The 26,147-nt window shown below is 40.6% G+C and overlaps 1 protein-coding gene and 1 long non-coding RNA gene across 2 annotated transcripts; one reads left to right on the plus strand and one right to left on the minus strand.

Annotated features, from left to right (window-relative positions):
* Positions 1–2,898: 2,898 nt before the first annotated feature.
* Positions 2,899–3,578, minus strand: LOC113013241 (uncharacterized). The gene is made up of 3 exons (XR_003270805.1): positions 3,478–3,578; positions 3,227–3,346; positions 2,899–3,133 (listed from the first exon to the last, which is right to left on the minus strand). It is a non-coding gene; the product is annotated as an uncharacterized LOC113013241 (long non-coding RNA).
* A 2,771-nt stretch (positions 3,579–6,349) lies between these two features.
* On the plus strand, positions 6,350–12,908 carry LOC113013736 (PAN2-PAN3 deadenylation complex catalytic subunit PAN2-like). The gene is made up of 22 exons (XM_026154875.1): positions 6,350–6,616; positions 6,710–6,879; positions 6,968–7,085; positions 7,207–7,284; positions 7,362–7,617; positions 7,759–8,047; positions 8,225–8,321; positions 8,452–8,562; positions 8,695–8,814; positions 8,908–9,036; positions 9,150–9,349; positions 9,475–9,617; positions 9,799–9,902; positions 9,999–10,097; positions 10,195–10,323; positions 10,581–10,718; positions 10,807–10,866; positions 10,957–11,205; positions 11,350–11,493; positions 11,592–11,771; positions 11,884–11,977; positions 12,309–12,908. Exons 1-22 carry the CDS (start codon positions 6,350–6,352, stop codon positions 12,491–12,493), a joined length of 3,360 nt encoding a protein of 1,119 aa, XP_026010660.1. The 3' UTR covers positions 12,494–12,908.
* Positions 12,909–26,147: the final 13,239 nt, after the last annotated feature.

The following is a 26,147-nucleotide window of genomic DNA, read 5'->3' on the forward strand; positions in this document are numbered from 1 at the left end:
GTGGTTGTAATAAACAGGTGACCCTTCTTTATTTGCAGGGACCTGCAAACAACAAACAGGGAAAAAAACTTAAAATACACCACGTGGAGATGGGTTTAACTTTTTTTGTAAATTTATTACAATATTGTAAAAATGACAGTTTAAAAGAGAAACAAGTTTTTTACATACCTGGTTACAGGGGCAGGCGGAAGGATTTTCCACAAAACTGTTGAAGCCAACAGTTTCAATAGTTTGTGGGATTTCTGGGTCCATCCCAGAAGCCCACCTGTTGAAAAGAAACATGTTTTAGATCGGTGGACAAGGAAGAGAAAGACGAGAGAAGTTGGGAAGAGGCTCCACAAAGGAGATGGAAAGAAAATAGATGGAACAGAGAGAAAAGACACTAAAATTAACTGGATCACCTGCCAGAGGAAAAACATGCAAGAAGAGAACAACAAAGCAGGGAAACTACAGCAACCACCAACATAACCGTACATTACAGTGAATGCAAGATCGACAAGTTCAGCTCAGTTTTGCTGTTCCATAACTGATCAGAATTATTCCTGATGAGCAGAAACAGAGAGACAGGGCGGGAGCGCAACCTTTCGATCATTATTATTTCGATCCCTCTCTCATATTCAAAACATCAATGAAAGAATATCTGATTGGGACCTGATTGAAAAGCTGAGTAAAATGAGAAAAGTATAAACAATTTGTTTCATTGTGCATATGGATGAAATATAATGTAGATAAATGGGACAAAGGTTGAACTGAATGTTAACATTCATCAGATCACAGCTCAGGTTGTGTCAAACCAGCAAGTAAAAACATTTTTGAGACACTAGAGGATGTTACCCTTCAGAGGTCCTAAATGTACTAAATGTAATTGATAAATATAAGTTATTAGCCAGTAAATTACTTGGCAATGTTCATGTAATACAAATATATGTATTTTATTTTTCCTGGAGGGCAACAAGATGGCAGCTGCAGTGTAAGTCAGACTGTGAAATAAAAGATCAGAGAAGACTTAAACAGTATTTAAATATTCAGGATTTTTCAACATTTAGACAAATTGTGTTTGAAACTCAAACTAATCTTTATAGTATTTGTTTTATTTTACTCCAGGAGCAAAAGATGTTTTCCAAAAATGGGACAAACTGTTGTTTAATTTTATGGTTGGTGTGGTCCTGAGAGTCGTTGAGCTTGTCTTTGTTTTTTAGGGTCACAGGTTTCAAGCTGGTATCAAGGTGTGAATCATAAATGAGCCCCGCCTGGTCTCCAACAAGCCTGCCCCATAAAAGACTTTTTCTTTTGTTTCGGCCCAAATCATGTCTGTGGATCTTTTCTTTGTTAGTAACACTAAACATGTTAAAAGCTGAATTAAGGCAGGGTTTATTTTCCTGAGTTAAATTCTTTGCTAAAAAAGTTAAAAAGCTTAAATTTTCATGTTCTATTGCTGTGACACAGGTGAGTGGGTCAAACATGAAACAGGAAGTTGACCCAGAAAAGCACAGGCTGAGGAAAATGACTTAAGTGTCTTTATTGTAAGATCATAAACTTGTTATAGCTAGTTTGTTGAATAAACTGATGGAAACAGGAACATGATGAAATCAATAAAAGTGCTCATTTTTGTGTTTTTGAATGTTGGTTGTCATTTATTTTATTCACACAAATGCAGTTTGGATAAGTGCTGATGGTCCTTTGTTAATTAAAACCAAACAATCACCATTCCAAGATTAATCAATACCACTGAAACAGATAACAGACAATAGCTGAAACTATCTTTAATCAACAGTCAACTATTAGCTTCAATTAAACTGACTCAACCAATGAGGGCATCAAATTTGGATTATATGGTTTCATCTAGGACTAAACCAAAAGTTGTATTTTTCATTAAGTGGATGAGAAAATAAAGCCTGTAAAGTTTAAAACTTTAATTTCATTTAATCAATGTTGAACTCTGAGATTAATCCAGTCAATTTTTATTTTAATTGTTACTGAAATGTTGAATTCACCACTGATGATAATGTTTTTCATCTATATGGATCCATTTCCACAACTTTTTGATCACCACTTCAGAACAACAACTACCTGGATACACAGGATCAAGACTGAACTCTGACATTAATCCAGTGAATTTTAACAACAGTCACGCTAAAGGACCATTTAATTGATTAAATCATGGTTAGTTTGTTACAATATGTGTAACATAACTGTTGTCCAACATGCAGCAAATTTGTTGGAGAAGCTCAGAAGAATCAAACTCAACATCTGGTGCATCTCGGACATCAAGGAATTTGGTGCTTTTGACGACCTGTTGACGACGGCTGTTAATCAAGGTGTGGATTAAGCGTGCTAAACGAGGTCCTCCTAGTCTGATCAAACTCATTATCTTGGTGCAATTCAGAAACAATATGCTCAGGCAAAAACTGGGTCGACCCCCCTCTGACACCTTAATGTGGGCTTAATGATGACACGATGCCCACGTCTCCCAAAGAATTCACACCTGTATTCATGTAAACTCAGCCGCACTCACCTTGATTCAGACCCTGAAACCTGTGAGCCTAACGTTTAATGCAGGAACAGTCAACGACTCTTAGAGAAGTAGACAAGGGCAGAAATGTTACCACGGACAATTTTTTCACATCGCTTTCACTTGCGCAAAAACTTCTTAGACGGAAAACCACCATCCTCGGCACAGTCAACAAGATTCGCAGGGAAATTCCTCAATCCACTCAAACCCCCACTCCCCTCCCTCCAGAATTCCCAGGTAACAACCTAATATACATATGAATGACTAGCCAATTTAGCTTCCACTTGGCTGAAGCTAAAGCTTAGCTAAAAGCCTACCAGCCATTTGGCTGCTCTCCGGGTTTTAAAGGTAGAAAGGTAGAAGCCTGGGGATGCTACTGTTTAAGGAAGAAGACATTAGAGGTTACTTTGGGCAGTCACAACAAAATGAGATTTCAAAGTAAGAGCCTTGCAATCCCCAACAGATTGAAAACAAAGAAAGAAAGAAACTTACCTGACATGGATCTCCTTGTGACAAATCCAACATGTGGAAGAGGAAGCCGAGTTCACAAGCCAAACAAAACTCCTTGTGGCACAAATGATTCTGAACAAGGCAGCGAACTGGCTCCAGGAAGTATAACACCTAAGATGCAAACATAAAAGACCCATGGAACATTTGACAAATTGTCTCATATTAAAAATTAAATGTACACATTGTGAACCTTCAGCTTCTTACCTGGATCATGCAGTTACAGTAGGCGTTGGGAATCTGCGGCTCCAGGCCAGCAAACAAGGTCCTGTTGTAATGTTTGAAGTCAAAATCTTCCTGTCCACGTTTAGAGTATTTAATTGTCACCTGAAGCACAACAAACACATCTTCGTCACATGTTTTGGAAATCAAAGCTTGTAGCAACACTCTAGAAATTGTTACATATCATATTTAACTGTATCTCTATGAACACCAGGGTGAAACATAACAAGTCCAACCTTTCTGTACTTTTCGGGAACAGTGTGAAGGAGCGGCTCTTCATCACTCTCTGTTAGAGATTCAGGGATGTGGTTGTAATAAACAGGTGACCCTTCTTTATTTGCAGGGACCTGCAAACAACAAACAGGGAAAAAAAACTTAAAATACACCACGTGGAGATGGGTTTAACTTTTTTTGTAAATTTATTACAATATTGTAAAAATGACAGTTTAAAAGAGAAACAAGTTTTTTACATACCTGGTTACAGGGGCAGGCGGAAGGATTTTCCACAAAACTGTTGAAGCCAACAGTTTCAATAGTTTGTGGGATTTCTGGGTCCATCCCAGAAGCCCACCTGTTGAAAAGAAACATGTTTTAGATCGGTGGACAAGGAAGAGAAAGACGAGAGAAGTTGGGAAGAGGCTCCACAAAGGAGATGGAAAGAAAATAGATGGAACAGAGAGAAAAGACACTAAAATTAACTGGATCACCTGCCAGGGGAAAAACATGCAAGAAGAGAACAACAAAGCAGGGAAACTACAGCAACAACCAACATAACCGTACATTACAGTGAATGCAAGACCGACAAGTTCAGCTCAGTTTTGCTGTTCCATAACTGATCAGAATTATTCCTGATGAGCAGAAACAGAGAGACAGGGCGGGAGCGCAACCTTTCGATCATTATTATTTCGATCCCTCTCTCATATTCAAAACATCAATGAAAGAATATCTGATTGGGACCTGATTGAAAAGCTGAGTAAAATGAGAAATGTATAAACAATTTGTTTCATTGTGCATATGGATGAAATATAATGTAGATAAATGGGATAAAGGTTGAACTGAATGTTAACATTCATCAGATCACAGCTCAGGTTGTGTCAAACCAGCAAGTAAAAACGTTTTTGAGACACTAGAGGATGTTACCCTTCAGAGGTCCTAAATGTACTAAATGTAATTGATAAATATAAGTTATTAGCCAGTAAATGACTTGGCAATGTTCATGTAATACAAATTTATGTATTTTATTTTTCCTGGAGGGCAACAAGATGGCAGCTGCAGTGTAAGTCAGACTGTGAAATAAAAGATCAAAGAAGACTTAAACAGTATTTAAATATTCAGGCTTTTTCAACATTTAGACAAATTGTGTTTGAAACTCAAACTAATCTTTATAGTATTTGTTTTATTTTACTCCAGAAGCAAAAGATGTTTTCCAAAAATTGGGACAAACTGTTGTTTAATTTTATGGTTGGTGTGGTCCTGAGAGTCGTTGAGCTTGTCTTTGTTTTTAGGGTCACAGGTTTCAAGCTGGTATCAAGGTGTGAATCATAAATGAGCCCCGCCTGGTCTCCAACAAGCCTGCCCCATAAAAGACTTTTTCTTTTGTTTCGGCCCAAATCATGTCTGTGGATCTTTTCTTTGTTAGTAACACTAAACATGTTAAAAGCTGAATTAAGGCAGGGTTTATTTTCCTGAGTTAAATTCTTTGCTAAAAAAGTTAAAAAGCTTAAATTTTCATGTTCTATTGCTGTGACACAGGTGAGTGGGTCAAACATGAAACAGGAAGTTGACCCAGAAAAGCACAGGCTGAGGAAAATGACTTAAGTGTCTTTATTGTAAGATCATAAACTTGTTATAACTAGTTTGTTGAATAAACTGATGGAAACAGGAACATGATGAAATCAATAAAAGTGCTCATTTTTGTGTTTTTGAATGTTGGTTGTCATTTATTTTATTCACACAAATGCAGTTTGGATAAGTGCTGATGGTCCTTTGTTAATTAAAACCAAACAATCACCATTCCAAGATTAATCAATACCACTGAAACAGATAACAGACAATAGCTGAAACTATCTTTAATCAACAGTCAACTATTAGCTTCAATTAAACTGACTCAACCAATGAGAGCATCAAATTTGGATTATATGGTTTCAGCTAGGACTAAACCAAAAGTTGTATTTTTCATTAAGTGGATGAGAAAATAAAGCCTGTAAAGTTTAAAACTTTAATTTCATTTAATCAATGTTGAACTCTGAGATTAATCCAGTCAATTTTTATTTTAATTGTTACTGAAATGTTGAATTCACCACTGATGATAATCTTTTTCATCTATATGGATCCATTTCCACAACTTTTTGATCACCACTTCAGAACAACAACTACCTGGATACACAGGATCAAGACTGAACTCTGACATTAATCCAGTGAATTTTAACAACAGTCATGCTAAAGGACCACTTAATTGATTAAATCATGGTTAGTTTGTTACAATATGTGTAACATAACTGTCGTCCGACATGCAGCAGATTTGTTGGAGAAGCTCAGAAGAATCAAACTCAACATCTGGTGCATCTCGGACACCAAGGAATTTGGTGCTTTTGACGACATGTTGACGACGGCTGTTAATCAAGGTGTGGATTAAGCGTGCTAAACGAGGTCCTCCCAGTCTGATCAAACTCATTATCTTGGTGCAATTCAGAAACAACACGCTCAGGCAAAAACTGGGTCGACCCCCCTCTGACACCTTAATGTGGGCTTAATGATGATATGATGCCCACGTCTCCCAAAGAATTCACACCTGTATTCATGTAAACTCAGCCACACCCACCTTGATTCAGACCCTGAAACCTGTGAGCCTAACGTTGAATACAGGGACAGTCAACGACTCTTAGGACCGCCTTGAATCCCAGTGGAGGTTAAATACGTGGCTCTATCCATCAGACTTTAGATCTGGACTCCAGTTTTCTGCATTTCAAGAGATTGGGATTAAACCTGCAAGTACTACTATTTACAGAAGTTCCAGTTCCTCTGCAGGCTGATTTAGCTGAACTCAAGAAGATTTTTGAAGCTCTCAGCACAAGATTAGGTGAATACTGGGCCAACCATCATAGGACTATGAACTCTCTTCACTGGACTCCTCACTGGTCTCCTCAGTGGACTCCTGGGGGACTGGAGCCCTCCATGAACTCATATCTGAATCCAAACCTCCACCAAGACGTGGGAGTGTACACACAGGAGCTGGCTGTGACCGTTCCTAAGCCTGTGCACGTAAGGAAGGGGATTTTTTCTGAGCTGCACAGTAAAGTTTCAGAAGCTGGCATCCCCGTCACTGCAACACATTTTGACCTGCAGCGGGAAATGCTCTGGATGGGAAACTACACGGTAAGAGCCAAAATGATGCTTCAGCAGAGTTTGTTTCTTCTACATTCACCTTAATCGTTGCACTCTGTAATAATATTTGTGCCCTTCTCTTAGGGTCATGTAAAATCCTTCCTTGGACCTACGATGGCACACTATTCTTCTTTCCAAGTGCACGCAACTGATGCCATCAGACACATACAGAGTTTGGAAACAGGCGTGCTGTTCCTTTCTGAGTGCAACCTCAGATGTTACACTCGTGGAGGCCTCGTCATGTTTGATTATCGGTAAGTGTTACATTGACTGTTGATGACCTGAAGCTGTGAAATTATTCCTTATGTTATTGAATTAATGGCCATTTTTGGTGCTTTGCAGGATGGAGAAAGGAGCTGATATGCACAGTCTCCTCATGACTGATAACATGCTGCTCATGGGGGGATTACAAAACTATGTGGTTGAAATTGACATGAACACACTTCAAGAAACTCAAAAAGTAAGACACCAGGCTTATGTTTATCAAAATCCACAACTATCTATGCTTACACCACTGGCACATCATACAACTGACTTCACAGCGAGTGTCTGACTGTCTGCTGTCTTGATTGTCCTTTCAGTTCACAGTGGAGGCACCTGGAGTGACAATAATGCGTCAGACCAATCATTTCTTCGTCTTTGGGCACCCTTCTGGCAAAGTAAGTATCCCCTGATTGGATCAGTTTGATGAGGTTTGGTTTATATCTATCTAACACTGACCCTCTGCTGGTAACAGGTGACCCTTCGAGACTTGCGCACATTTAGGACACAAAAGTTTGACGCATTTCCTGGCGGCCTGTCAGACTTTGATGTTCACGGAAACCTTTTGGCTGTGAGTGGGTTCTCCAGCCGAGGGCTGAATGAACGTTTCCTGATGGTGTATGACCTCCGCATGATGCGAGCTGCAACCCCCCTTTGGGTGCATGTGGATCCTTTCTTCGTGCGCTTCCTTCCTACCTACACGTCACGGCTCGCAATCATCTCACAGACAGGTATGAAGCTGGCTTCAGGATTCTTTAGTCCAGTTTTCTGTAGCATAGTCTTACTATGTTTGGCCAATAAATGTGACACACAATTTCTTTGTGTGATTTGTGGCTTTGCTATAACTGCCTGCATTCTGTGTCTTTTTCCAGGTGAGTGTCAGTTCTGTGAGCCCACTGGCCTCGCCAACATGGCGGATATTTTCCACGTCAACACAAACGGCCACTGTTTCACAAGTTTTGAGGTCTCATCCAGCAAACAAGCCTTAGCCTTTGGAGATTCGGGGGGATGTGTGCGTCTCTGGTCCGATACTCGGGACGTTATGTTTAACGTCTACTCCAGAGAGCCCTGCGTTGTAGATGCACAGCCTCAGCTGGCCTGGAATCATAACCTGCAGCCCTGCTCTCCCATCCCCACTGCCCAGGCTACACCCAGCTCAAGGTAACACAATCACTAACGAGACTGAAGAGTTTGCATTAGAGCGTTCATACATATTGTTTTCAGATTCAATAAAAGTTTGTAAGATAATGTCGAGTCTTCCCCAGTTGATATAAATGGTTAGAGTCTCACGTAGTTCCCATTAAAGGTTTCCATCTAAAACGTGTTTCTTTTCAACAGGTGGGCTCCTGGGATGGACCCAGAAATCCCACAAACTATTGAAACTGTTGGCTTCAACAGTTATGTGGAAAATCCTTCTGCCTGCCCCTGTAACCAGGTATGTAAAAAAAAAACTTGTTTCTCTTTTAAACTGTCATTTTTACAATATTGTAATAAATTTACAAAAAAAGTTAAACCCATCTCCACGTGGTGTATTTTAAGTTTTTTTTCCTGTTTGTTGTTTGCAGGTCCCTGCAAATAAAGAAGAGTCACCTGTTTATTACAACCACATCCCTGAATCTCTAACAGAGAGTGATGAAGAGCCGCTCCTTCACATTGTTCCCGAAAAGTACAGAAAGGTTGGACTTGCTACGTTTCACCCTGGTGTTCATAGAGATACAGTTAATTTTAAGATGTAACAATTTCTAGAGTGTTGCTACAAGCTTTGATTTCCCAAAGCATGTGACGAAGATGTGTTTGTTGTGCTTCAGGTGACAATTAAATACTCTAAACGTGGACGGGAAGATTTTGACTTCAAACATTACAACAGGACGTTGTTTGCTGGCCTGGAGCCGCAGATTCCCAACGCCTACTGTAACTGCATGATCCAGGTAAGAAGCTGAAGATTCACAATGTGTACATTTAATTTTTAATATGAGACAATTTGTCAAATGTTCCATGGGTCTTTTATGTTTGCATCTTAGGTGTTATACTTCCTGGAGCCAGTTCGCTGCCTTGTTCAGAATCATTTGTGCCACAAGGAGTTTTGTTTGGCTTGTGAACTCGGCTTCCTCTTCCACATGTTGGATTTGTCACAAGGAGATCCATGTCAGGTAAGTTTCTTTCTTTCTTTGTTTTCAATCTGTTGGGAATTACAAGGCTCTTACTTTGAAATCTCATTTTGTTGTGACTGCCCAAAGTAACCTCTAATGTCTTCTTCCTTAAGGCCAGCAACTTCCTCAGAGCACTTCGAAACGTCCCTGAAGCCAAAGAGATGGGCCTGATCCTCTCAAACTATGAGGAGACGACAGGAACAGTCAAGCTAGGTCGCTTAATCCAGAGATGGAATCACTTCATCCTCTACCAGCTCTTCCAGGAGACACAGGAGCAGGAGGATCCACGGGCCTACAGGACGACCAGGAGTAGGTAAAACACATTGTTGTTGACCTGCATTCTTACTGGACACTGTCCCAGTCTTATCATTATGTTTGTTTATAAATGCAGAGTTTTCCTTCTGGTTTCTGAAACTGTGATTTGTGTTTGTGTTGCAGTTCTCTGGGCTCCTCTGGCGACTCTGTCATTAGAGAGCTGTTTTGTTCTGAAGTTGAGAACCGCAGCCCGTGTCTCTGTGGCATAGAAACAGTCTACTCCTCCCTCATGTTGCTGTTCAACATGCATTACCCTGACTCTCAAGGTGAGTCTGAGAGCACTGAGAGCATGGATATCTGTGACTGTGAATTACTCTGTCTTTGAAACTTGAACTATTAATGATTACATAATGGTTTGAATTAATTTAGTTTTTGAATGAGCAGAGGGAAATATCTGCTTGATTTGATGTATACACTGATATTCATTGTACTTTGACACTTCAGGAGAAAGAATAAAGGAGCACGACTTTGCTGAGATCCTGAAGAAAAGCATCTGCCTGCAGCAGAGATCTCACACATGGTGTGGAAACTGTGACAAGTATCAGCCCACAGTGAGTTACAGCTTTCATTCACTCATAATGACAATTCATTTATGGTTGATTGTTACCTGTTGTGCAGGGTAATCATTTCTTTGTGTTACACTGTAGGTGCAGACACGCAACATTCGACGTCTCCCAGATGTTTTGGTGATAAACTGTGAGGTGAACAGCAGCAAAGAGGCCGAATTCTGGAAGGTTCAGGCCGAGGTAAGCCACTGATTCACTGTGTTTAAATACAGTTAAAAGAAAGTAATGATTTATCTGTTCATTATTTACATGATTGCCCATGTTTCTGTTTTTATTGTACACCTTCAACAAATCCATGCAGAAGACAGATCAGGATCAGCGTCACGTGTGGATCCCCGCCACTCTCAAGATGTCCCTCAGCAAAAGTCAGAGACTGGAGATCAGCAGCTGGCCTGAGGGCGAGGAGGTGAGGACTTTAGATTTTCAGCTGATCTTTGCACTTGAAGAAATAACTGAGTAACTTTTCATCACCAAGTTAAAATTTCACTTCAAGATTAAAACCATATTTCCAGGAGCAATATTTTTAAAACATTATTACACTAATCTGTAGATATTGAACTATAGGTTGGTTTTAGTGTTTTTGTTTCTGTAACAACATGAATTTCTCAACTGTTGTGAAATGAAAAAGTTTATCTTACAATTATTTGCACTTTCTGTTACTAGTTAAGTGCTGCTGAACAGGCGGAGGGAGCTTCTCTGTATGACTTGGTGGCGACGGTGCCGCACATCCTGGACGCTGGCGCGGGTGGTAATATGGTCGCACACATCAAAGTGGGTGAGACCTACCATCAAAGAAAAGAGGTGAGCGACGCTTAGATAAGAAAAGTTTGACATCTGCTGACTACAAAAAGTTTCATTTTTAACATTCAAAATGATTTTATTATTTCAGGGAGTCTCTCGCCAGCAGTGGTACCTCTTCAATGACTTCCTCATTGAGCCGATTGAGCAGGTAAGGATCCTAGATAAGATTCCTGCTTGTTTATTCATGCTAACTTTAATGTGTGCAGTCATTTAAAAATGTTTCTCCTTTTGTTTTCAGACTGAGGCTGCACAGTTTGATGTGAGCTGGAAAGTGCCAGCCATCCTGTGTTACGCCAAGAGAAACTACCACACCAAATACGACCTCCGCAGTGAGTGTCAGCACAATCAGTCTGAAGTCAAATCCGACTTATATCGGACTGAGAAGCATAGCAAGACAGACGCCACTTTCATCCCACTCACAGTCAGTGAGATGCCGCAGGCTGGTGACCTGGTGGGGCTGGACGCTGAGTTTGTAAAGCTCAGTGAGGTAAGTCTGGCTATGATACCATCATTTATTATAATATAGGATCAAAAACAATTTTAAATATTCCTAGTACATATTTTCAGTAGTTCAGCTAATCTGACTCAAGTATTTAAAACAAATTTGACCCCTGAATGTGTGCGTTTGCAGGAGGAAGCAGTGCTGCATAGCGACGGCACCAAATCGACCATCACGCCCAGTCAGATGTCTGTGGCCAGGATCACCTGTGTGAGGGGTCAGGGGCCCAACGAGGGGGTCCCCTTCATCGATGATTACATCTCCACTCAGGAGCAGGTGAGAAGCTGCAGAGAGAAAAGACCACGATGACCTGAAAGAATGAATATATAATGTTTCAAGGATCCACCCGCTAACTTGTCAATTTGTTCTTCCAGGTGGTCGACTATTTGACAAAATACTCTGGAATCGAACCTGGAGACCTGGATGCCACAGTATCCTCTAAGGACGTGACCACGCTGAAGTCGACCTACCTGAAGCTACGCTTCCTCATCGATGCAGGAGTTCGCTTCGTCGGCCACGGCCGGCAGAATGACTTTCGTGTCATTAATTTAGTGGTACGTTATTTCATCAGTTTTAAATTTCAAATTAGTTCATATCGTTTAAAGATGTGATTTTTTTTTATAGATGTGCTTTGATTTTAATGTTTTTTATTTTCTGTTTCTTAAGGTTCCCAAAGATCAAGTTATCGACACCGTGCACCTCTTCCGATTGCCCTACAAGAGGATGATTTCTCTGAAATTCCTTGCTTGGTATTTTCTTGGTAAGTTAGTAGAAACAAAAAAAACAAAATCAAATCCAAATAATCCAAATATGAGTCTGTAATCGAATTAAATCACATTATTACAGCGAGAGGGATTAGGATCCAAATATGTAAACTGGATAATCCGCTCATGTTACCGAAGTCAGTATAGTTCATGATGTTTTAGTTGTCATCAAACTCATCTTGGAATTAAATCTGAACAACAAAGTATTTAGAGGCTTTTTTGAGTTCATGCACTAAAGCGTACGTGTCAATTCCTCATATCCACACTGTAATCTGAAGCTGAACACTTTCATTTTAATCATTCCTGATCTTTTTTTCATGTCCACAGGCCTCAACATCCAGGGAGAAACCCACGACAGCACGGAGGACTCATGCACGGCCCTGAAGCTTTACAGGAAGTACCTGGAGCTGTATCAGGAAGGAGGGAATCATTACGTGACGAAAGTGCTCTACGAAGTCTACGACAAAGGCTTCCAGCTGAACTGGAAAGTCCCGGATTCGGACATGAGATAGTCCGTCTGAGTGGACTGAATGCACTCTCCTTCCATCCACGGGTGCTGCTGTGCTTCCCTCTGTGATGGGACTGTGAGCAACACCATGACCTGAGGATGCTCGGGCTGCTTATTTTGTATCATATTTTATAGTTATTTGCTTTGAGTCAGTGACTCAGTTGTTTTTATCATATCTAAATATAAGCTTTTTATATCAGAGAGGTTTACAGGGGGGAAAGTGATCATTCAAAATATGAATTTGAAGCATTTTGTTTTTGTTTTAAAGGAAAAAGTCAAACTTGTTGCATGTAAATGAAGTCATCCTGAGCACTGTAAAATGTTTGTTGTTTGATACCAGGAAGTGGAGAATGTGCATGAATCCATGCAAATCTTGATTAAAACAGATTCCAACCACAATGAATTTAGTTTGTTTTTTTTCACCAGATTCTGTGAAATCTGTTGCACTGTTCATTTTCCAGCTAACTTTTTGCAGCTTTCTCAGAATTCAGATCAACGTTCAATTTTTCAAAAGCTGTTATTTCTCTTCTATAAATGACACATTTAGCAAGTTTGAAAAAATTGTCCTCAATATTTCACCTCGACATCTTTAAAATGCTCTAACTGGTAAGGACTGTGCTTCAAGTGCAGCATTTACAGCCACCACCAAAAGTAGTAACTATACTTTAATAGACGTGCTTCATTTAATAAAGCTTTAAGTCACATTTGAACGATTTTTTGATATAATGGTGCCCTCTGCTGGATGATCTGCACACTCTTACCGTTTCCACTCTTACAGTTGTTTTTAAAGGTTTATGTCATTATTTTCATTGTTTTTCGGCTTGTTTTGTTTTGGGAACCATAAAATGAAATTGTTCGAGCTCCTTGTCTGGTCTTACCAACAACTCTACAAGTAAAACTAAACATACAGTTAGTAATGATCCAGGAGATATGTTAAAAAACTACACAACACAGTTATTTCAATGTTCCACGAAAGAATGTGTAAATCTACACAGAGTATAGTAATCCTGTTCAGCTGGATATGTGGAGGTCAGGGATGAATGTGTTGTGTAGTCTCAATAATATTAAAGCAATAGTGTGATCACAATACTGATAACTGGGAGGCTTAAAAACGAGCTATTACAGTCTCAGAAATATTGTAATATCGACAATAATACTAAAATAAATCAGTACGAATATTGTTGTCAATATGTGGCGAGTAAGACAGTCAAGGCCTTTGAACCAGTTCAAGGCTCCGAAATCAACAGATTCTGTGAGAGAGAGGAAGCATTTTTTCAGGGGTATAAAAGTCCAAAGAAAGTTGTAACCTTTTCCGTGCCAGAGTATTGTTTAAACTTAAAAGTCAGTCAGAAGTCACCAAACACTCAGGACTCTTCAGAAGATCGTGAAGTAGACTTATAACACTACGAATGGCTGGTGTGAAGCTGATATCCAGGTCCAGATTTAGTAAGTAGAAATTTCCTTGGGGTGATGCACAGTGCGCTAATTCATGTGATTCATATACGAAGATGTAAATATTTAATTTCAACAATTCCCAGCCAAACGCAGCGCAAAGCAGCGGCTTACACATGAGCACATCCGCATCCACAGCAACAACCAACATAACCACAAGTAACAGTAAATAATAAATATTGAATGTTACTGAGCAGCACACAAGTCCGACAACACACACCTGTGTGCGTGTAGATCCATATATTCACAAGGGTTCTCCGTGTAACTGTCTAATAGTAGGTGTGGGGAGCCCTGCCCCCCAGGACATGAAGCAGGAATGGAGGAGATCAAGGCCCCAGACATCTACAAGCCCCCCAGAGCACGAGAGCAGTGTAGCAAAGTAACTGCGCGAATTGCTCGTTATTTTCTGCAGGCTGTGTGAGGCTGTGTCTTACTGGAGTCTGACACCGACAAGGTCACACTAACAGCTGCATTTTGATATTTGAATATCGTGGTTATGTTTTGACTGAGAGAAGAAAAAAAAACGAAGTAGACGAAAATCGCTCCAATTTCAATTATGGGTCGATCTGTGTGAGGATATTAAAAAAGAAAAGTTCATCTCAGTTTTGCTGTTCCATAAAAGATCAGTATTATTTCTGAAGAGCAGAAACGGAGAGACAGAGAGGGAGCACAATATTTTGATCCCAACCCTCATATTTACCTATTAACAATTAAAGAATGCCTAATTGGGACCTGACTGAAAAGATGTTTAAATTGAGAAATGGACCCTTTCATTCAAAGCAGGACACAAATGTGTTCAGTTAGTCACAGCTAAACATAAAAGTACAATAACAAAAATATGAGCAAAGATTGATGCTTGACTTTAATGGCAACTTTGACAATTAATTCTCATGGATTTCTGTCAATTTGCAAATTATATGTACTATGTATAAAATTTGTCTGTTTAATAAAAACAATTTGTTTTATTGTGCATATCTATGAAATATAATGTGGATAAATGGGACAAAGGTTGAACTGAATCTTAACATTTATCAGATCACAGGTGAGGCTGTGTTAAAGCAGCAAGGAAAACATTTTTTGAGACACTAGAGGATGTTGAATTTCAGAGGTCCTAAATATGCATTATTTAAAGGTCTTAAAGGTCTTCTGAGTTTTTGCTTTTTGGTTGTGCAAACAAACTAAATACAGGTATGTCTGTGAAGGTTCTCAGTCATCCAGGTCATCATAGTCAAAGGAGCTTGCAAAGAAAAGCGTCTGGACTTCTTTAAGTTACTTGAAGACTGTGATGGCTGCACTTACAGCCACACAGTGGTAATACCCACCATGTTAGTGTAGAGGCTTATAAGTAACATTGCATTCACATTTCTTTCTTTAAATATAGGAATTTATTTACAGGACAATAAATAACTGGTTTTGGTTTAGTTAATTAATATATCCACATAACGCTGCATTCTAAAATAAGTGCACACATTTTAGTTTACACTGTTATGTATGATTAATCTTTTGTTTTCTGAGTTACCTTAGTTGCAGCTGTTCCAGTCCCTTGATTAAGGAGCCAAGAGGTGGAAAAGGGGCAGAGCGAGCTTTAAAGGAAGGCTACAAATTGGTTCACGCCATAACTCAGGACCATGGGGGGGGGGGGGGGGGGGGGGAATTGGAGTTCATTATGTTTGGTTTAGTTAGGTTTTGTGTGTTTTACCCCTTTTCCTGTTTTTGTGGGCTGATCAGCCACTATTTAAGTTTCCCCTTTGTCTCATTAAGTTAGGTCAGTTTGTTTGAGTTATCAGTTGTGTTGTTAACTTTGAGTAGAGTTTTGTTAGTTTGACCTCTTTTATGGGCCCAAGATTTTGATTCTTTTTGCATGAGTTAACCAATTATGTTTTTTGGGTTAAATAAAAAATCTTTTTTTGGACTTTAACCTGTGCCTAAGTTTCCTTCACTGCTCGGTCCATCACAAAGACGTTGTAGCCGGTGTATCAGAAAAACTCAGGAGAGTTTTCTCCAAGCATGACATCCTGGTGCATTTCAGACCCAGCAACACGCTCAGACAAAAACTGGTTCACCCGAAAGACAAAACGCCAAAACATATGAGTGTACAATGTGGTGTATGCTGTACAGTGCAACGAGGAATGCCGAGACCTCTTCATTGGAGAGACCAAACAGCCACTTCACAAGCGCATGGCACAACATAGAAGAGCCACCTCCACAGGACAAGACTCAGCAGTCCATCTGCATCTTAAGGATAAAGGACACTCTTTCGAGGATGCCAATGTTCACAGTTTGGACAGAGAGGACAGATGGTTTGAAAGAGGAGTGAAAGAAGCCATCTATGTCCACTGTGAGCGACCATCTTTGAACAGAGGCGGGGGTTTACGACACCAACTCTCTGCCATCTATAATCCGATTGTGCAAGTTCCCCCACTTAAAATGATGACAGAGGTCAGTAATTTGCACCAGAGGTACACTTCAACTGTGAGAGACAGAATGTGAAAAAAAAATCCATGAATTCACATGGTAGGATTTGTAAAGAATTTATTCGTAAATTAGGGTGGAAAATAAGTATTTGGTCACCTCAAACAAGGAAAATCTCTGGCTCTCACAGACCTGTAACGTCTTCTGTAAGAAGCTTTTCTGTCCCCCACTCGTTACCTGTATGAATGGCACCTGTTTGAACTCATCATCTGTATAAAAGACACCTGTCCACAGCCTCAAACAGTCAGACTCCAAACTCCACCATGGCCAAGACCAAACAGCTTTCGAAGGACACCAGGAAAAGTATTGTAGACCTGCACCAGACTGGGAAGAGTGAATCTACAATAGGCAAGCAGCTTGGTGTGAAAAAATCAACTGTGGGAGCAATCATCAGAAAATGGAAGACATACAAGACCACTGATAATCTCCCTCGATCTGGGGCTCCACGCAAGATCTCATCCCGTGGGGTCAAAATGATCATGAGCAAAGATCCCAGAACCACACGGGGGGATCTGGTGAATGACCTGCAGAGAGCTGGGACCAAAGTAACAAAGGTCACCATCAGTAACACACTACAACGGCAGGGAATCAAATCCCGCAGTGCCAGACGTGTTCCGCTGCTGAAGCCAGTGCATGTCCAGGCCCGTCTGAAGTTTGCCAGAGAGCACATGGATGATACAGCAGAGGATTGGGAGAATGTCATGTGGTCAGATGAAACCAAAGTAGAACTTTTTGGTATAAACTCAACTCGTCGTGTTTGGAGGAAGAAGAATACTGAGTTGCATCCCAAGAACACCATACCTACTGTGAAGCATGGGGGTGGAAACATCATGCTATGGGGCTGTTTTTCTGCCAAGGGGACAGGACGACTGATCCGTGTTAACGACATAATGAATGGGGCCATGTATCGTGAGATTTTGAGCCAAAACCTCCTTGCATCAGTGAGAACTTTGAAGATGAAACGAGGCTGGGTCTTCCAACATGACAATGATCCAAAACACACCGCCCGGGCAACAAAGGAGTGGCTCCGTAAGAAGTATTTGAAAGTCCTGGAGTGGCCTAGCCAGTCTCCAGACCTCAACCCCATAGAAAATCTGTGGCGGGAGTTGAAAGTCCGTGTTGCTCGGCGACAGCCCCAAAACATCACTGCTCTCGAGAAGATCTGCATGGAGGAATGGGCCAAAATACCAGCTACTGTGTGTGCAAACCTGGTAAAGACCTATAGTAAACGTTTGACCTCTGTTATTGCCAACAAAGGTTATGTTACAAAGTATTGAGTTGTATTTTTGTTATTGACCAAATACTTATTTTCCACCCTGATTTACGAATAAATTCTTTACAAATCCTACCATGTGGATTCATGGATTTTTTTTTCACATTCTGTCTCTCACAGTTGAAGTGTACCTCTGGTGCAAATTACTGACCTCTGTCATCATTTTAGGTGGGGGAACTTGCACAATCGGTGGCTGACTAAATACTTTTTTGCCCCACTGTATAATCCAGTTTTGAGATCCCTTCCCAGATGCGTTAACGCCCACTCACATCCTTTTTTATTTATTTATTTATTTTTTGTCCCGTTTGGATCTATAGCCATCAGAATTGTTGTCTTAATTGGCCTTAAGAAAGATGCCAAGCAGATTTATTTTACCAAGTGGATCATCATGGCCTTGCCATATTGGTCCATTTGATTGACCTTTATTATAATTATGAATTTATTTTATTTTCAGTTGCTACAAAAGGGACAGACATGACTGGGGGATAGGACAGGGAGAAAGAATGAAAGAAAGAGAGGGAGAGAAAGAAAACCAAAGGGGAGAAGAGACGGGGGGAAGAAAGAAAAAAAAAAACCAAACAAACAAAAAAAAAAACACCTGGGTCACCTGTATGGAGAAAAAAAACAGAAGAGAAAGCAAACAACAAAGAGCAACATAATAAAAAAAAAAGCACCATCACAATAAACTAGCTAGCAGTAGATATCAGTACTTACTAAATAATAAACGATAATGTGCAGCACGCAAGATAGAAAGCGCACAATGTGCTTTGAGGCAGCAGCCAAGAAAGCTGTAGTCCACGTCTGTGAATATCCAACACCCACTCACATCCTGGGCCATCTGATCTCAGGAATTCGCATGATAAGGTGGGGCCAGGTTTCACAATGAACTCACCCGAAACTCTGGCTGATTGGGACCCACACCCAGTTTCACACCTTGGCTCAGGCATTTAGAGGATCATCAGGGGGTCCTTTTGTCCCTCTGTGGGGGGTTAGTCCCACTAGGTTTATATCTGGGACTCTCCACCATTTGACCTTAGAACTGAAGAAGCTTCTCGGATGAGAGGTGAAACGTCTTCAAGCAACTTAAAGAAGTCCAGACGCTTTTCTTTGCAAGCTCCTTTGACTAAATACAGGTATGTTACTTTTCCTGGAGGGCAGCCATTTTTAAAAACAAGATGGCAGCTGAAGTGTAAGTCAGACTGTGTCAGACCTTCGTCCCGTAATGATTCTCTCCTTCCTGAAACAGTTCCAGGAACTTCCTGTAAAGCTTCAGGGCCGTGCATGAGTCCTCCGTGCTGTCATGGGTTTCTCCCTGGATGTTGAGGCCTGTGGACATGAAAAAGAATGATCAGAAATTATTCTCCTTTCTTTCTCTCTCAGTCTATCTTCCACAAGCTCTTCTGGAAGCTTTGCTGATTTCAAATAACCCTTATCTTCACCTTACACTCTCTTGTTCGTGAGCATGGAAGAGCCTTTGCCTGCCCTGGATCAATTGTTTGGTCTTTTTCACTTATTTTCCTAACTTAGTAGAGTTGAAATGCCTGCTCAACGAGAGAAAGGTAAGATGACATTTTTCTTGCAGACATGCTTGTGGCTCAAGAAAAAATGAGTATCTGTGTTGCATCATTTAGACATATAATGCTTATGAAACTACACATTGTGAATTCAAGAGGGAAATTTGTGTCACACGCTGAAGAGTATTTCATGGTTCTCATGGAGTGGTCACTTTTATCATGAAAGGCAAATGAAACTATGCGGAGAGCAGCATCTGATGAAGGCAGTAGATTCCATGTTGGTTGGTGGAGAAAGATCCTGAAAGACGTCCACTGTTAAAAATAAGCATAAGTGGAGAGACCTGAGTGTGGTTTTCATCTAAAGCTAGTCCACCTTCCAGAGGTCGTCTAACTTCCAGGATTATTAATGGTAAACCAAATCAACAGTCAAGTATCTTTTGTCATTAAGTGTATTTTAAATGAAATTCAGCTTTCTGTTGGCTAAACAGCATATAGTACAATTCAGCACCTGGAAACACAACACTTACCAAAGAATCAGTACAGTGGTAGCTTAAGTCAAAGTGAGCCTGCTCAGCACATCTGTGAAACATCCAGCAAAAATCAGCAGCACAATCACATTCAGCCAAAGAAATATGTCTAGTATCTCGTGAACATGGTGGTTACCCTAACCCTAACCCCTAACCCCTAGGCAGAAGGGAGAGGACCCTGGCCCAGGGGTCTTGCCCTAAACATAACCACTCCTCTCTTCTCGCCTAACCCTAACCCGACTTAACCCCCTAAATTCATTGGCACCCAGAAAGAATTAAAAATCCACAAAGGATAGGAATAAATAAATAAATGTCACTTAAAAAGCCTGCCTGCAAGGGAATAAAAGACCACACGGGACACAGAGAAAAGGGATAAAAACTTTATTAAGAACAGAGAGATAAAACCCAGAGAGGGACTCTTAAAAATTCAAATTCATTGAGCTCCAGCCTGAAGAAGGCGTTACAGACGCCGAAACGTCGCGAAGAAGAGCTCAACAAAAAGATTGATGGCCTACTAAACTCCCGTGATGGGCAATTTTTTGAACAATTATGTTGGTGGGGGCACCATCCCCCGTTCCACGATGGACCGTGCACTTGTGGGTCTCCAGCATTGCTGGGGCCCCAGTCCTTTCTCAAATCCTAACCCCTAACCCTGAAGAAAATATAATTTGATCAAACATTATTCAGCTTTAAATATTGTTCAGCTTTAAAGTTACTGTGCAACTGTGTAATAAAAATATGCGCTCACGACTTTGGCCTTGAGAGCGATAAGAAGCGATCGCCTCATTCTGCAGGTGCAAGATATCTGCAAGCGAAGAGACTAGAACACCCAAGGCCGCTTTCCTTTTATGGAGTTGTTTTTCTGCTAATGCAGCACTGTCCTCACAACCCCCTCCTGTAAGTTTTAGAGAATATATACCCATCCTCACAGCAAATATTAGGAATCTCCTGATGTGAGCTGTTTGAGAGGTTGTCTCTGTCTCAATAAAAGTTCACTGATTCCCCCATCTGCTGCAGGTGTCCGGTTGTCTTCATTCTCCGCCAGCCTGGTTAAGTCAATTCCTCCTTAACATCTAAAAGAACCTATTTAATGAAGGAAGACGGGTTCACTTTGTGTTTAATATTATTCTATTGCTGTTGTTTTTTTTATATCCTTCAATTGGCGTCACGAACAGGATCCGCTCCAGGCCAAACTGGAACGGGTGGGAGGACATCGGCCGTGGTCTGAGTGAACGGAGTTTGGACAAAAGCTGTGTGCACACAAAAACAAGGTAAGCAGACCTTTTATTTCTGCTATATTGAACATTATAAAAATACTTAGTGTCCAAACTCCTAGTAATTCATAACCAAAATTGTCTGGCTTACTTAAGGCTTGTTGAGAATCAGACAAGTGAATAAGAGATAAGTGAATAAGAAATAAGTGAATAAGTGAATAAAGATAAGAGTGAACTGAGGTCTGACCACGGTTGCAGCCGACGGGTTGCTCTCCGGTGTCGGATAAATACCTCAGTGCAGGTCTGGGACCTTGAAAGGGTTTATTAGTAACGCCTTTCTAAACAAATTAAAAGGTTAAAGGCCTTGAGAATATTTTTTAGTAATATTCTCTAAACTACAGAAGGGTTAGGAAGGCCCAGAGGACTTTATTAGAAAAGATCCTCTAAAACTTAAAAGGAGAAGTACTGGTTGGAGTCCAAAGGAGGGGTCCCTTTGATCAATAGGAGAAAACGGATCTCTTCTTAAAACCCCGATGATTTTAGTGTTTTAAATGTTTTGATGTTCTGTTTGATATTGGACACACATAAATACACGCTGAATGCTTGCTGTGGAACACTGGGCAGGACAGTTTGGTTCTCCGTGTTCACAGATTACACAATTAAAGGAACTAGGTTCCTCTTTTGGTTAAAATAATACACCACACATAGAATTTTTTTACACATTTATTACATACATAAGGAGGGTAATGAGTGACTGCAGGTAATGTATGAAGTGTGAATGAGACGTGTGAACAAGGTGACAACCAACTAGCACCCCTATCAGGAAGCTCTAGGCAAGGTTACCCGCCAGACTCCGGTTTGGTAGAAGCTTGGTAACACCTGAAGGGATATTTCAGTGCTGACTCACCTTTAAAGCAGCGCCCCAGCTGTTAGTGCCTAACATAGGCAGAAACCCAGCTGGCCCAAATTCTCCTTTAAAATCAATAAATAGAACATAAATTACCGGTGTGTGTAAATAAGTTGTATAAATCTGTTAGATCTGAAACTCCTGCTAAAAAACTTCCTCTCTACAACTCTTTTCTCTTCTCTCCCTCTTTCTCTCAGTTGGGATTCTGTGTGTGTATGTGTGCTGGAGAAATAAAAAAAAAGGAAAAGGGTCTCTCTCTGTCTCTGTGAGAGGAAAAAGGTGGGGGCCGAGTGAGCCCGCGGGGCCGAGCGGGTCCGCGGGAGCGAGCGTGTATGCTGTATGAGGAAGAAGGGAGTGAGAGGGAGCGAGTGAAAAGAGTAATCGAGTATTTGGTGATTTTTTATTATTTCAGAGGCACTGGGTAAGAGTTTTGACTTTAGCTGTGAGAGTTGTGAAAAGAGCAGGTTTTTCTTTTGTTGTAGACTGTGAGTAATCGGTGTTTTTCTGCCTATTGTGCTGCGTGGAAGACACAGAAGTGTAGAAATGTTTGTGGTTTATCTTTGTTTGACGTTTTATATAGAGTTGGTTGATTCAGGGTGATTTCTCCCGTTTAAGGGAGGAGTTGCATTGTGGTTATGTTAAAGCTTTGCTGTAGGGGTATGTGTGTGATTTTGTGCTGGCTTCGCATGTTTAAATGGATGCATAGAAGTTTGTCAGTGAGAAATTGTTATGGTGGGGTTTTAAAGTTAGTAAAGAGTCAAACAACGCCCACTGTTTTAAAAAGGCCCAAAACATCATAAAAGACACCTCACATCCTGGCCACTCCCTGTTCGAACTGTTGCCCTAAGGCAGACGGTACAGGGCAATCAGAGCAAGGACTAATAGACTCAAACACAGCTGTTATCCAACTGCAATAACACATCTGAATACTACAAAAATGTCCACCATGCCACTCTTGTGTTAATCTATGCACGGTCTGAAGCATGACGGTGGGAATACTTAGTATTTTAAGTATTCTATCTATTTTATTGATTGAATTTTATTGTTTTTTTATATTTGATATTACTAGGGATGATGCAATGATCAGGGACCATTCTTAATGTCGTCGGTCTCATGACAATGACAATAAAGTTTTTGATTTTGATTCTGATTCTGAAATACACCCTCCTCAAGAGTTCAATGATTTAGGCAGTTATGTTTATACAAATACTAAATGTATGTTTAGTGTCTTCATACAGGTGTTTTTTCTTAACCTGGAAGCCTGAGTACGGCAGCAGAAGACAGGCCAAGCTTTGGCTAAAATTCACGGCTGGACACCAGAGTTGTCCTCACCCCTCCCGGTAAAACAAAAAAGAGAGAATGTAGTTTGAGGCAGGTTTTTCTCGCTGACCTGCTCTGGGTGCTGTGTCCCTGAATCTCACCAGTGTTAACCTCTGGCGGAAGACATGGAGAAAAGGAAAAGATGTTCCTGGTAAATCACTGAAACAAATAAAACCACACACAACCAGAGAAAGATATGAGAAGGGTGAGGAACAGACACATGTGCGTGTTAGAGAAATGCCTCGTTTGAGAAAAAGTTAAAGTAACCCATATACAGACGCACCCATACATGCAATGAAGAAACAGCTTACATACATGTGCACGTACATGCAAGGTTAAAGTAGCGACACTTAACATACACCTGTTTTTAAATGATATAGTTCATACATTACTGACAATTAAACGCTTTGGGTTGCAGGACAACAACGTAACGTCAAAAGACAAAGACACTGGTCTGAGGATTAAGTGAGGACACGACAAATTTAGTGGTTAAAAGGGTCGACTTGGGACATGTTTTTGTTGATTGTTTAAGACAAATGACTACTGAATGATAGGAAATTCCTTTTTAGGTTTCTAAACAGGATCTTAAGAATTTTAACACGTACCTGTGTTGTCCTGTCAACTTGAGGGGTTATGAGTTGATTATATGGAGAAAAAAAAAAAAAAAAAAAAAAAAAAAAAAAAAAAAAAAAAAAAAAAAAAAAAAAGGGGGAGACGAGATCTCGTTGTTTCTCCCCTCTCGGGATAACACAGCCAACACAGCACAGCCAACACAACATCATTTTCCTGTTCGCCTGTTTTGTTTTGTTTTTGTTTTTTCTGAGAGCCGAAGCTGACCTGGACTCCTACCCTCCCCTCTACCATCGTTGCCCTCTCCGCGACCATCTTTGACCCTTTGACCCCTGAAGGCCACAGCAGCTGGACTCACAACAACAACTTGAGGATGTCAACAGTGCTGCAAAAGAGTGATCTCATGCAGCAGAGACGGAGAGCACTAAACCTAAAGCCCGTTTCACTACACGGGGGAAATTCCCAGGCTGCGTCAGCTGACAGAGCTGTGACGAGACGCGCATTAAGCCCGGAGGAAAAGGGACGGTGAGCAGAAGGATGCTGACCTCTGAGAAGAGCCGAACAGCAGAGCTGCAGAAGGCCGTGGAGCAAAGTAAGGAAGATGCAGGCAGCTGCAACAACGGATGAAAACAGACCCAAAGAGGAGGGGAGGACCCTAGGCCATGCGTCAGGCCGCTGGTTTACCTAAACTACAGAACAGGAAGGTGATGAACACAAACATATACCAACACACGAACACACACTTCTGCATGCGCCTACTTAGAATGAAGGGAAACACACACATGAACACTTATGCACTTGTTGAGGGAGTAAAAACTGATACATACCCATGCACTAAAATCAAAATGTTGATTTAATTTACTAAGAAGTGACACACAATGCTCTAGCTGCTGCAATGAAGAATGCTTTACTGACAAAGGCTCAATGCTGCACACAACAAAGTCAAATACAGAATTTGCTATAATAATAAGCCCAGAGGGCATTTGTGTGGTCTGGGGAGCAGAGTCCGGAGCGGTTTGGTTATGAAAATGATGCCCGTGCGAGATATCTGGGGCTTAAGGCCTCGACTTAATTGTTTACTCTACACTAAAAAGAAAAGAAAACACTCTGAGCAGTGGTGCAGAGTGAAAACGAGGAATTAACAGTGTGAGTTTTATTTCAGAGCGCCACGTCATTGTGATGGAGATTTAATAAAGGAGGAACACACGGACAAAGAAGAAGAGAAGGGGGGGCAGCCCTTGAACGCGATTGCCTGAGGCATTAAAGTTCTGTACTAAATTCTGGTTTCCAGTGTGAGAAAAGTCACGCAGTGCCAGTAGTAGAGCTAGGTTGAGTGATGATTCTAAATTACTGTAAGTAAATCATCGTACACCGTTCAAGTTTCATGATAACGGGGATCTAGACTTTGTTGAACCCTAGGCAATTTGAACAGGTAAAAGTCGAGTGACCAAGTAGCAGTTGAATAAAAGTCATTGAATAAGTGTTGAAATAAACTGGCAGAATTAAGAGAATTAAAACATTTCAAGAGCTCAACTTACTTAATGGTTCAATTTTGTTTCACGAACGCAAAACATATAGGTTTATGAATATGAAAAGGTTGAGGTGGTGTTGATTTGACTCTGTGTAGGTTTAGGTTGGTATTTTTATTGATGGGAAGAATATTCAGTGACAAGTCCTAAGACCCGGGCGTCTGCATTTTGTTTTTGTTATTTTTCATTTTATTTTGTTTTATATTTACTGATTTTTGTTTGTGAATCTTTTCTTTAAGCAGATCTGCACATCGGAAATTACAAGCATTACACGTCGGCGAGAAAATTGTTGTAAGTGAGTTTCTCCGCATTGAAATGGGTTCTGGAGGAAACACTTGTGGGGACAATTAGAAACGAGAGTCCCTGTTTAAAAAAGGATTCAGCGAGGTAATCCAAACTCAAGTTCTTGTTTCTTTTTGAGATGACGTCATTTTGCTGAGTGTGGAAACTAGATGCGACGACAGGTTTCACTATCAGCAAAGAACGGATGAATGGATGAAAGACTGGGAATAAAAACAAACGGACTGACTGGTAAAAGATGACAAGACTTGACCATGACTCAAGGTTAACCACCTCCACCTAGATAGGATAAAAGGGTGGATGAATTTATGTGGGTTTCTTTTACAGGAGTAGAAGGATGACAAAATATTCGAGGATGAGTGAACCTGTAAATGCCATTTTTGTGTCTTGTGTTGCTTACAGAGGTAACTGCGCAGCGTTACCATTTACATTTTCTTCCCTACAGGGTTACAGTTTTAATGTTTTTCTATTACAGGATTTCTGGGCGGATGTGTGAAGAAACGGTGTTTATGGGTTAGGAGTTGGGGATGCTATTACACTGTATTTACAGGAAATGTTTTATAGCACCTATGGAATGAGG

The sequence above is a fragment of the Astatotilapia calliptera genome, chromosome 20 (assembly GCF_900246225.1).
Source record: "Astatotilapia calliptera chromosome 20, fAstCal1.2, whole genome shotgun sequence".
NCBI classification, from domain to species: Eukaryota; Metazoa; Chordata; class Actinopteri; order Cichliformes; family Cichlidae; genus Astatotilapia; species Astatotilapia calliptera.